Below are 11,862 nucleotides of genomic sequence, written 5' to 3' on the forward strand. Positions count from 1 at the left end.
TTATTCATCATCTTTGTTGTCAAGCTGTTCTATGAAAGTCCTCGTATTTTGTCTGATTAATTTCAGGCACAGGGACCAATGCCTGCTACATGGAGGAAATGCATAACATCGAACTGGTGGAGGGCGATAATGGCCGCATGTGTGTCAATGTCGAGTGGGGAGCATTTGGTGAAAATGGGGAACTAGAGGAGTTTTGCACAGAGTTCGATCGCCTCGTCGATGCCTGCTCGAACTACCCTGGGAAACAGAGGTACTGGATCGGTAATAAATGAAAAATCCACAGCGTGGATTCTCAGAGCCAAGATTCACAACAAACAGCATCACATGTAGTTACCATTATGAACACATAAGGGAAAAACAAGACAAGGACTGACTGAGAGAAAGACACACTGGCTCAAGAAACACAGAAGAGTCAGGGAGTCTATCATGAAATAATAATGCTGCCAATTAAAAGACACATGGAGAGTGCACTACACTGCAAGTCACCACTGTGACAGTTGTTTGAATAGATAACCTCATAGTGTCACACATCAAGAGCTCTCTGTGGCAGTAAAGCAATTCCAGCAGTCAGTTCTGACATTTCCCACAATGACAAAGTTTCAGTGTCGAAAACTAGAATCACAGATTTATTTATTTATTTATTTTATAAATTACTGACATTAGTCTTTTAGAAATATCAGGCTCCAGAAGTGCTCCGTATAAACTAGACCTTTAAGATAGTTATGGTCACAAGTCAGATAATCTTACCATTGTCAAATACTCAATCCAAATTCTGTAAACAAAAACTATGAAGGAATAATCGGAAACATTTGTTACAAAAGGAGGAACAAGTTTGTCTTACTCAGCATTTTTAGACTACAGACAAACATGTTGAGAATGAATTTAACCCTGTTGTGCTTTAAACTCAATTTGCACTATTTTATTTCTTAAAATTTCACATTTCTTTCCCTCTGTAATGTGACACTGCAACACTCTGTCCTGATACCCAGATATGAGTTTCTCTGCATTGACGTCAGTATTTTTTTTTCTTTAATGCCTAAGATAAGGTTTATGGCTAAGTGTTATGCTAACCATTGGTTATGGTTGATGTTGGTTTGTGATGATTATCTTGCTGAACAATTTATGAATCTTTAATTCTCACAAAGCTTAATTTCTGTATAGTCCAAATGTTTACCAACAAACTGGCAGTGGCTTTTTGTCTAGTGAGCCAGAGTGATGCTAACTTTCAAGTTGGCCTACAAAAAAACATTGCCGCTGCAGCATTCTGCACTTCATAACAAACAGGCCATTATTCACCAAATTCTTAAACTTCACATCAGGCCCTTTTGAAAGTACACATCATTTAAAATCCAACAAGTCAAAAGCAAAAGTTAATCTGAATAACAAATGTATATTCTTTAAACAACTATGATGGTGACTGTTATTATATTTGTAGGCTTAGACCTCAGCGCCCTGTACTATGACCTTCAGTGCACCCAAATTACCTTCCTGTTATCTGGATTCACTTATCCTAGCATCAGTGATCAGGATAAGTGATTGCATAAAGCAGGTTATCAACTCGCTAAGTTAACCCAGGGGGCTACCCTGTGTGTTCACATTAAAGTGGTGGTGCTGGCAGCATCTTACCAATCCAAAAGGGGCATTTCACCAATCTTATAACTCTTGTTTTCCCCCACAGAATGATCCCTATGAGTGTCACCTATTCCAATGATAAAATGTAAAATATTTCTATGTGATCAAATATATCTAAGAACATTAAAAGAACTGAAAAATGCAGTTCGATGCTGTAGAAAGACTCTACTGAAGAATGTAGCCTGTCCTGCTCTCCCTGCAGATGTGAGGGGGCCGTGGATTAGAAGTCTAAATGCTGAGAATTAAGTCTGATCACATTTGTCTCTTGGCTCTTTGCACACAGTCGATCACTCAGTACCTTTGGCTGAATGATAGAGACTCAGCATAGCTGCCAGCTATTTTATTCACCCAAAGAGCTGTTTATACAGCTGTCTGGATAAGATAAGTGTTTTATCTTTTTTTTAAAAGCACAGTTCTTGTATGATTGTTTATCAAACTACTGGATGGACTACAAAACAGCAGAATTGCATCTGCAGGAACATCTGTTACAGAGACACTCAAACTAAAACGATGCAGAGTGATTTCCACTTGGGGTTCAGGTTTCATGTTGTTCTTATAAATAGAATTAGATTAAGGAAAAATAAATTCATCAGCTTCATCAGATCAAATATTAAAAACACATCAAACAGAAGACGAGCTAAAGTAATCTGGGGTCATTTGATGAGCATCTCTGTAAATGTGCAATCTTTGGATAGTTTAACTTGGTGGTTAAATACAGTTTGTTAGCAACATGTTTTTAACAGTTTCTAATTACCAAAACAAAAACAGCAGAGTCCATCAAGAACAAACTAACAATAACAAAAAACAATACCAATGAACTGAATACACAGAGCATACAAAACAACACAAAACTGCAAAAGTCTTTTTGTTTTCTATGTTGTGCATGTGCTACACATGCAAACTCATCAGCATGCAACTATTTAAGCAATATAACATTATATATTATTTAATTAATATAGATATAAGATGATAGGTGGACGTTTTACCAGAGTAACTAGTTACACATACACACTTGCATGTATCTTAAGATGGAAAAAACTGAAAAGCAAAGTTTTCCCTTTCACAGATAGTTTCAGTACTATCTGTGAAAATGAGTTTGTGTGATTATGATCACTTTACTGCAGTTCTTTGGAGATCTCAGTCATGGTGTTGATTGGTTGTTTCTTTATTTCAACAATAAAGCAAAAGCTGCACTTTAGTTTAGCTTGTAGTGGAATTAGAATATATACAGGCAGATTCAAAAAGCCCAGAGCAAGTGAGTCTGAATATGTTTGAAAATGAGTCTTGACTGTATTTGAGTGTTCCAGGAAAAGCCCAGACCTCTGTGGAGAGTTGTCGATCCAATCTGATTGACTTTGAGAGCATCTGCCTGTGAGAATGAGATAAAGGGTTCAAAGCTGTCCCAGAACCATCCAAGTTCAGCCTTTTTTCCTGAAATCTATATATTCTGTATTCAAGTCCACAGGAGCTCAGGCCGGCCACCACATCACATTTTTCTCTTGTTTATTCTGTTTATCTGAACACATCCAGACAAAGCATTTAATTTGTTGGCTTAAAGCACTTTGTGGTCTTTGTTCTGAGAAAATACAAAATACCAAGCCACCAAAGAGGGAGCTCACACCTTTGACCGGGAGATGAAATGAAATGAAAGACACATTGTTGTTTTAAAGACAAGTCGGGCAACATCATTGGTTTCCTCTTGACTTATTCATGAGAGAACATTAAGATGTAGCTGTGAGTAAGACAGCAGAGCTATACCTATACAGGCATACTATACATTGATTATTTCAAAAGAAGAAGTGCTTTATTAAGTTATTTTTTCTTCTTTTAAAGAAGCCTTTTGGAATATCTGTAAAAAGCAGTCTCAGTGTCACGTCAGGGAGTTCATGCAGTGTGTGTCCTGTACATGCCGAGCATATAACATTAGACAGAATTCATTTCAGTCCCTGTTACACATTCTGGTAACTATTCCATTAAAATCTGCTTTAGTAATGACATTTGTTTTTGTTAATGGAACAAATAACTTATCTGACTTCTCTTAATTAACGTTTCTGTCTCCTCTTTCTCAAAGTAAATTGCTGCTTGCTCACTAAATTGCTTTTTAGTAACATTTGGGACTGAAATTGTAAATGGTGATAATGTAAATACTGTGGCTACTGTGTTGTCTGTGTGCATGGATCTGGAAAGTTTGAAGTTTGTGTGTTCTCTCCGAGGTATGAAAAGATGATCAGTGGGATGTACCTGGGGGAGATCGTGCGGAACGTGTTACTGGATTTTACCGCTAAGGGCCTGCTGTTCAGGGGCAAAGTGTCAGAACGGCTGAAGACGCGAGGCATCTTTGAGACAAAGTTCCTGTCGCAGATTGAAAGGTGAGTATTACAAACTGCTCTAGTCTCAACATGTCTGTTGAGCTCACACCATCTTGGTCACATGTTTGGCATTTGTTATACTAAAGCCTGAGGTGTGTAATGATTATGTATAAAATAATGAGCAGCATGTCAATACTTTTTGTATCACTGACTCATTTTTGTTCTTTGAAACCAACACAGACTATTTAGATGTGATAACATAAAATCAGTGTCTGAATATGTTGCCATCCTTTATACTTTCCAGTTATCCTTTTATATTTATATAAGTATGCTAGTGAAATATAATACAAAGTTAACAGAGTTAACCATTTTTCCTTTTCAATGATAGTTAGCAGCCCAAAACAGGAAGCTCGACTTTACACCACAGTCTGTTCTGCTGCGATGCTTCTCCAATACATGTGCTGCTCAGACTATTGTAAAGCCACTTGTTATCCCAGGGTGTTAAATGCTGCCATTGTGTAAGATCCTGCTGGTATCATAGAGATGCACTGCCAGTGTCCTGGTCAAGCCCAGTGCAGAGGGTAAGACAGAAAAGAAACAGAGCAAAAACAGTTAAGCCGATATTTGGAGGTTTGAGGGGAGGCAGTGGGTCGAACGTTTGTCAGTTGGAAAACTGCAGTTTGTTTTTTGTTAGGGAGCTTTGTGTTTTCACAGAAAATCCTAGCTTGGGTTTAAATATTCCTGAATGTGGCAGCTGTGGCTCAGGATCAGGAAGGATCAGGCTTAGGACGGAGAGGCTTGGGGGTTCGATCCCTAGTCGCTCCAGAGCCCGGAGTTGCTCCCAGTGCATTCATCAGTGCATTGGATGTTCTACTTAGAAGAAAGAAAAAGTGAATGAAACATGTTGGATAAAGCTGAGTGCTCAAGTATCACTCAAAGAACTCTACTTGAGTAGTAGAGCAGAAAAGTGCTGCCTAAGAACTAGGGCTGGGCCATATCATACCGTTCACGGTAATACCGGTTTAATGTTGGGCAACGATAAGAAAATGAAATATCGCGATAGAATATGGGTAAAACGCGCATGCGCAGTGCCTTTGTTTTCATACGCACATGGCGGGAAAAGCATAGCAGAGAATGAGAAGGGCGAAAGCGGATCGTTGAATGAAACGGATGAACCAGAATTGGTTTGTAAAAATGCTGCAACTTCAGTGGTGTGGAACTGGTTTAGCGTTCGTCCGTCAGATACACAACAAAGCACTATTTTTGGTAGCGCATGCTAGCGGGCCGTCGTTATTACCGTGTTGTTTGGAAAATATGGCGCACTTAAAATCAATCCTTCGATTTTTCTGAAAATCGACAGAGCCCCTTATAATCCCGTGTGCCTTATGTATGAATTCTGGTTGTGTTTACTGACCTCGAAACGATTTTATGTGCACGGCGCTCGAAAATCTGTCAAATGTTTTAGTACGACTTTGCTAAGCTACGAAAGCCGCACCGCTTGATGGATTGTCGGAGCATTACGGCTATCGTAGGCAGGAGCCTCGCGGAGTGATATGTACTGTGCTTCAACATAATATTACCGTATTGTGTGTGTATAACCTCTTTTTAAGTTTTGTGGATATTATACATGGTTATGCTGAGGATATGTCGGCCAATTTCCACTGGAAATGCCTTTTGGTTAAACTGTCAGCAAGGAATTTGCATTTGCATTTTATATAACTTTAATGCACATAAAAAACAGCTGCTTGTTTAAGTGAAAATACATTATGGTAGTGCAAAAACTAATAAAGTTGTGGAGTTGTAAAGTTTTGTCTAGTGTCAATTATATCGTCAGTTATATCGTTATCGCAAATTTTCAAATGTATATCGTGATAAATACTTTTGGTCATATCGCCCTGCTCTACTAAGAACCAGTCCATCTACTGTATGCATCATTAACACTGCATGCTAAGAAGTTCAGCTCATCCAGTGTGAACAAATAATACCAAGGTGTCGTTTGCATGTGATAAGGAGGACGTGACAGACCAATGACAAGCAGACCTTTGACCGTATTTGAAACTCTGGGAATGAGAGTAGGCTTTGCAACCTGTGTGATGATGGCAGGATTTCTAAATGTTCTGTATGCTAGTAGCATCAGTTAAGGGCCTGAGGGCTCTGTCTTATCGAAAGCTTAGTTTAGCATTCTGATTGAATCATCCTGGATTTACCTCCCCTGCTACAGTGCACATGAAAGAGCCAAGATGTGTTATTACAGATTAATCTAAAGAAGCATCAATCGCGCTGGGTGATTTTAAAGAGATTGATAGAAGCAGATCAATGCAAAAGTACAAAGAAATGGGTGAGATCAGAGATGTTTCAGAGAAAGGCTGTTACTTTGTGTTCAGAAATTGTACTCTTTACTTTCAGCACATTTGATGTGGAATTACAATGTTTTAAATGGGTAAAATGACATTTATTCTAATGATTCTACACAAAGTCATTTAGAATGAGAACATTAAAATATGTTGATACTTATCAACTAAAGTTCACAAACTGAAATAATTGTGAAGTGATTAAGATCCTTTTAGCTGCACGTTGCAACGGACTGAGAAGGAAGAAGGTCTTTGGTCAGAAAGGGCTCCATCTGTCACTTTCCCATAGCTGCAGATGTCCTCTGCAGAAGAGTGAGAGCTCGCAGCGGCTCATCATCCATAAGGCTTTTTATGAAGCGAGATAGAAAACATCATGTGGCAAATCTCATTTAGAGGAAAGGATGTGGAAATAGAAAAATGGATGAAACAAAAAAATAGTGCTTCTCTGTAGGTCACAATGCTGCAGGTCCATGTTTGCTGCATCCACCAACATGTGGAGTCTGCAATCTTTCTAAAATCCAACCATGAATCTCTCTGAGTCTTTATAGGGTTTAAATTTGCACGTGTAAGACTTTGTCTGCTTTAAAGTTCCGCGTTTCTTTCTGATTATAAATGCTCTGTATGATTGTGTGTCTAAAAAGTGGACTCTCTTTGCGCGTGCATAACACTTTCTTCTCTCCGACCCGCAGCGACCGCCTCGCCATGCGTCAGGTTCGCTCCATCCTGCAGCACCTGGGCCTCACCGGCTCCACGTGCGACGACAGCGTGCTGGTGAAGGAGGTGTGCAGCGTGGTCGCCCGCCGTGCCGCTCAGCTCTCTGGCGCTGGTTTAGCCGCTGTTGTCGACAAGATACGGCAGAATCGCAACTTGAATCAACTCTCCATCACCGTGGGAGTGGATGGCACGCTTTATAAAACGCATCCTCAGTAAGAAGCAGTTATCTCCTAAAACAGCATTTTATTCAGTTCATAAGAATCAGACAAGCCTGCACTATTAAGCCCTGAGTGGTTACACTGCACACTTTTATATTCACAAATTTATTATATTTTTTTCTGAATTGTAGATTTTTGAATAAACTATTCATGATTTGTACAAAGAGCTGCAGAAATGTATCTTTTTAGTCCTTTGAGGACTTGAAAGAAAAGACCATCTGGGTGTATTAAATTTAAGACAACATAGTCATCAGCTGCAAAAATACTCTTATTTGCATAGTAGAGGAAGAGAGTTTCTTGCAGCTTTTTGACACTTATTTCTCCTCTCTCTCTCTTTCCTTTGCTTATTAAGTTTCTCTGCTGTTATGCAAGAAACACTGCGGGATTTGGCACCACAGTGTGAGGTGACGTTCCTGAAGTCGGAGGATGGAAGTGGAAAGGGAGCAGCACTGATCACCGCAGTGGCCTGCAGGGTCAAAAATGAAGGACAACAGTAAATCCCAAAGGCTGCTGTGATGTCATGAATAGTTATATATATATATATTTTTAATGTTTTTTTTCCACCCCCAGTGTAAAGGTGTGTAAGAATGTGTTTTAAGATTTGTGTTTGTTATCTTTGTAGCTGATATTGAGAAGGGGGGAGTCTTTAAATGAAGTTCAGACAGCGCGTTACAAGAATTGCACCTCCTGTGAAATGTGACTGTTACAAGCTGATGGGCTTGTTTTGTATACACTCCATCTTTGTCTTTAATATTGAATATCCCAGGCTGCCTTCCAGCTCGTGTGTATAAGTTTATACACTGATTGAAAAAAGAAATGTTGGAAAAACTTGTTTAGGCCTCCGTCACAAAAACATTTCCATTGCCTTTATTTGGAAAATTGCTGAACACGTGGGAGATTAAACTGTAACTCCTGTGTTATGAAACCAAAAATGAAATGCCGGTTGTTGTACTGAATTTACCAATATTTAAACACAGCGTTTATATAAGTGAACTGTTCTGTTCTGCTGGACATGCTGAAAACCAAATCTTATTCATTCTGTATTTTTATTCATACTGTGTTTGTATTTGTAGTGCTAGCAGAGGGCTAATGATTACCATTAGGTTATTCTGATGCTGTAGGAAAAGTACCAACATTAAATATTCTCACTGCACCCATCCCCAGGGACTCTTACCAAACAATAGAGGTCAGAAAATAAAGGAGAAAAGACAAAAAGTTGAAATCCAGCCCTGGTGGGAAAATGTTTTTAATTTATTTTTCTTTTTTATTTGTATTAACTTTATTTGCATGTTTAAATATTTCATTTTGCTACCAAAAAGGTTAAAAAGTCATGTTTCTGAAAATGCCCGTCAAGCCGAAACTCAGCAAAAAAGAATCTTTTTAAAAAAATCAGAATTCCCAACATTCAGCATCAACATCACTAAAATCAAGCTTTAGTGAATTTTTAGAACCACAGCACTTTGCTTTTTCATTCATAATCTGTCTGCTAAGATTGTCTGGCAGATCATAATTCATCCTGCGGTTTTACTTCCATTAAAGACCGTCACATTACAATTGATGTATTCGTTTGCTCTTTCTTTTATTCAGATGGGTACTAAAATAGATCCATTTGGGAGCAACTTTCAAGCAAACAGATACTGTTTGCTTGAAACAGTATCTGAAGGTGCAGGTGAATCACAGCATGGCTCATGCAGGCTTCATAGTTTTAAGCTTAGCCACGTGCACGTGTAATGTGCCTGTGGATGAGTTCAGGAAACAATCAGTACACAATTGTGCATTTACACTCTCGTTTCTTCCTCCATTGTCCTTTATTCCATTATTCTTGTTACGCAGCCTCCATGTTGCGTCCTTTTCAAACTCAAAGGTCAACAATAGGATATACATATACACAGTTTAGTGTTCGTGAAAGAGGAGATCACAAGATCCCTCTAACCTTAAAGAATGTGTCCGTCACCAAATACATTTGCTTATATCCATGGAGATGTGAGCAGGCTTCATCTGATAAACCTCAGAGGTGAGTATGCTCCTTCAGCCCACAGCAGATGTGCATTTGCCTAATATGCAGTCTAATTAGTGTTACTGCATTCAGTTTAACCTAACACCTTAATCACTATAAGCAGACCTTTATAATGAGCCTTCAGTCCTTTGAATGGCACATGCCGGGGTTGGACGGCTAATGAACTGGACATCACATATGTTAGTCATACGCTTGTATAAATGTTGGCTATATACAGTCTGCTGTTATTAATATAACTCCAGGTTCACCTAATGCTGCAGTCCTGTGTCTGTATTTAAAAAGCAAAAGGATCTCAAAATGCTTTTAAAATGGTCTCTCTTCAAGGTGTATGGCTTTTCTGGGAGATACCCTTCGTGTGACATCATAAAGATGTAAGCTTAGCACTGAGTGTTCAGACAAACAGTTTGAAGCCTGAGCTTTAAGCTCACATGGATTACTTTTACATATGCTGACCCGATTATTTAAAACTTTGGTCACTTTAATATGAGTATCTAATAAATGTATGATAAAAATAAGGCGGTCCTAGCCTGTTTGGCGCCCCGAGCGAACACCCCCCCCCCACACACACACACACACACACACACATATGAAGAGAGAGAGTATGCATAGAATGCAAACAGCTACCAAACAGCCATCATAATTCATCATACAATGAGAACAGGAAGAATCAACAATTGACAATGACTAATTAACATTAAAATCTGTAACATAATGTATTGTTTGGAGTTTAGTCTGTTACTGTTACTATTTTTACCATTTCTTTTTGGAGCAACTGCAACCCACATCATTTCCTTAGGGATTAATAAAGTATTCTGATTCTGATTGTTTCAGGATGACCTGCCATTGTCCAATGACACATCTGCTTACCTGCATCTTTTGCTCGTTTCTCCTCCTCTTCTTTTCTATTTTTTCTAAACTGAGGACCTGATGGCTTTGAACTTTAATTGTCCATCTTACATTGGTTTTAATTTTGCACTCCAGTATGAATACAAATCCCCCAATTCGAGGATCGCCACAACATAAACTTACCTTAGTTTACAGATTCACTTTGTCTAGGGTGCATTTCTGAGATTTCACACAACCCAGGATTCAAATCATGAATACATAATAGGCTTGGATTTACATCATTATGAATGAAATGTGCTCTATTTGGAAGCAGCCGGTCTCCCTCCCCTTTCGACGGGTTGTGTGTGAGACTTTAAATAATCAAACTGTAAATTATAAATTTTAAATTGTTATTGATCCCTTTACCCCGAGTCCTAAAGTGTATATTTATTTTCTTACTCTTCTTATATATATTGTTTGTTTACTTGCACTGCTGTAACTGGAGCCTCGTCGTCTCGTCTCTCTATAATCTGTAGCGGAGATGACAATAAAGTTTTACTTTGACTTCAGCAGCGAGCAGGCGCACCGAGGGCTCTCGCGCTCACTTTTCGCGTATAGAATTTCGAAAAATCATCGGCGCAAATTACAAGTCTGTATCATAATGTCTGGTGTTTTCGTGTTTGTTAGTTTGTTTTTATTTTGTTTTATTTTGCGAGCTGGTTATTAGATGCTGCTCCAGCCAGCCAGAGAATCCCCCCGCCGCCCCGCCCTCTCCTCCCTGTGCCGCAAGCAGCAGGCGCACCTCGCAAACGGAGGGCGCCCTTACTCCCAGCAAATGGGCGATAGAAAACCGATCGGTGACAATGCCATTCCCAATATGCGCTGGCTGATGTCGAGGCAGCATGAATACGAGCAATTTTTTATTTTTTTTATTTTTTTTGCCGATGCCCGTTATGCCGCCCCCCACCACGATGCCGCCCCGGGCAACCGCTACTGCCTGTGGGTAGGCTGGTATAGTCCTGTTGCGATTGCAGCAACATGCCATGATGAATATTTCACAATATGTGCACACTACATGCACACAGAGAAAGACTTGCCATCTTAATGTACAGTAGTTCAGGTGCATTCATGGAGGACTGCGGTCCCTACATGAAATGAAACATGTAATAATTTATTATTATTATGTTTTATCACAGTAGGGGAGACCGGGGATAGTTGTAACATTTTTGACATTTCTGTCTGTAAATTGAAGCTCTTTTAAGGTAGTGGATTCAAAATGTAATGCAAAGTATTTACATGTCTCGGCTATTAAATAGTGCAGCTATTTTCTCTGCAGCACAATTACCCATTGCATGGTATGGTCTCAAACACGAAGAGTGAAATGTTACAATTAACCCCATAGTCTGGGTTAGTTGTAACATATCCCGGGGTAAAATGTAACACAATAAAATAAGGGTACTAACAAAACATTAACATGTAATCTTTGTTTATTCTACACATGAATGCACTTAGAGCCATTTATGTAGCTGTGTGTGTGTGTGTGACAGAATGCAGAAATCTAGCTTTTGAACATATTCCAACCCCCCAAAAAAAGACAAATTATGGAATTTTCTGCAACTGAATATTTCATTAATTTTGGTTGGTCTTCCTTGCATCTGGTCTCATAGGCTCAGTGGGCATTATAACCTACAACTATTGCACCAATTTTGAACATAACAATGAAGCTGAAAAAATGTAGTTGTTCACCAGCATCGCAATTCCATTACTTTTTATCATGGCTTACCTTGGTGTGGTTT

The 11,862-nt window shown here is 39.1% G+C and overlaps 1 protein-coding gene across 4 annotated transcripts in view; it reads left to right on the forward strand.

Moving 5' to 3' along the window:
* hk2 (hexokinase 2) overlaps positions 1–8,605 on the forward strand; it is a 45,832-nt gene extending 37,227 nt beyond the window's left edge. For all 4 annotated transcript variants that reach the window (XM_042213048.1, XM_042213050.1, XM_042213049.1 and 1 more), the window contains 4 exons: positions 67–250; positions 3,846–4,001; positions 6,982–7,218; positions 7,577–8,605. In XM_042213048.1, the coding sequence (XP_042068982.1) occupies positions 67–250; positions 3,846–4,001; positions 6,982–7,218; positions 7,577–7,721 (722 nt within the window). In that variant the 3' untranslated portion in view covers positions 7,722–8,605. The remainder of the gene's footprint in view (positions 1–66; positions 251–3,845; positions 4,002–6,981; positions 7,219–7,576) is intronic.
* Positions 8,606–11,862: the final 3,257 nt, after the last annotated feature.

Source organism: Haplochromis burtoni, unplaced genomic scaffold (assembly GCF_018398535.1).
Source record: "Haplochromis burtoni strain Fernald_Lab_line unplaced genomic scaffold, NCSU_Asbu1 Contig_411, whole genome shotgun sequence".
In the NCBI taxonomy this organism is placed as follows: domain Eukaryota; kingdom Metazoa; phylum Chordata; class Actinopteri; order Cichliformes; family Cichlidae; genus Haplochromis; species Haplochromis burtoni.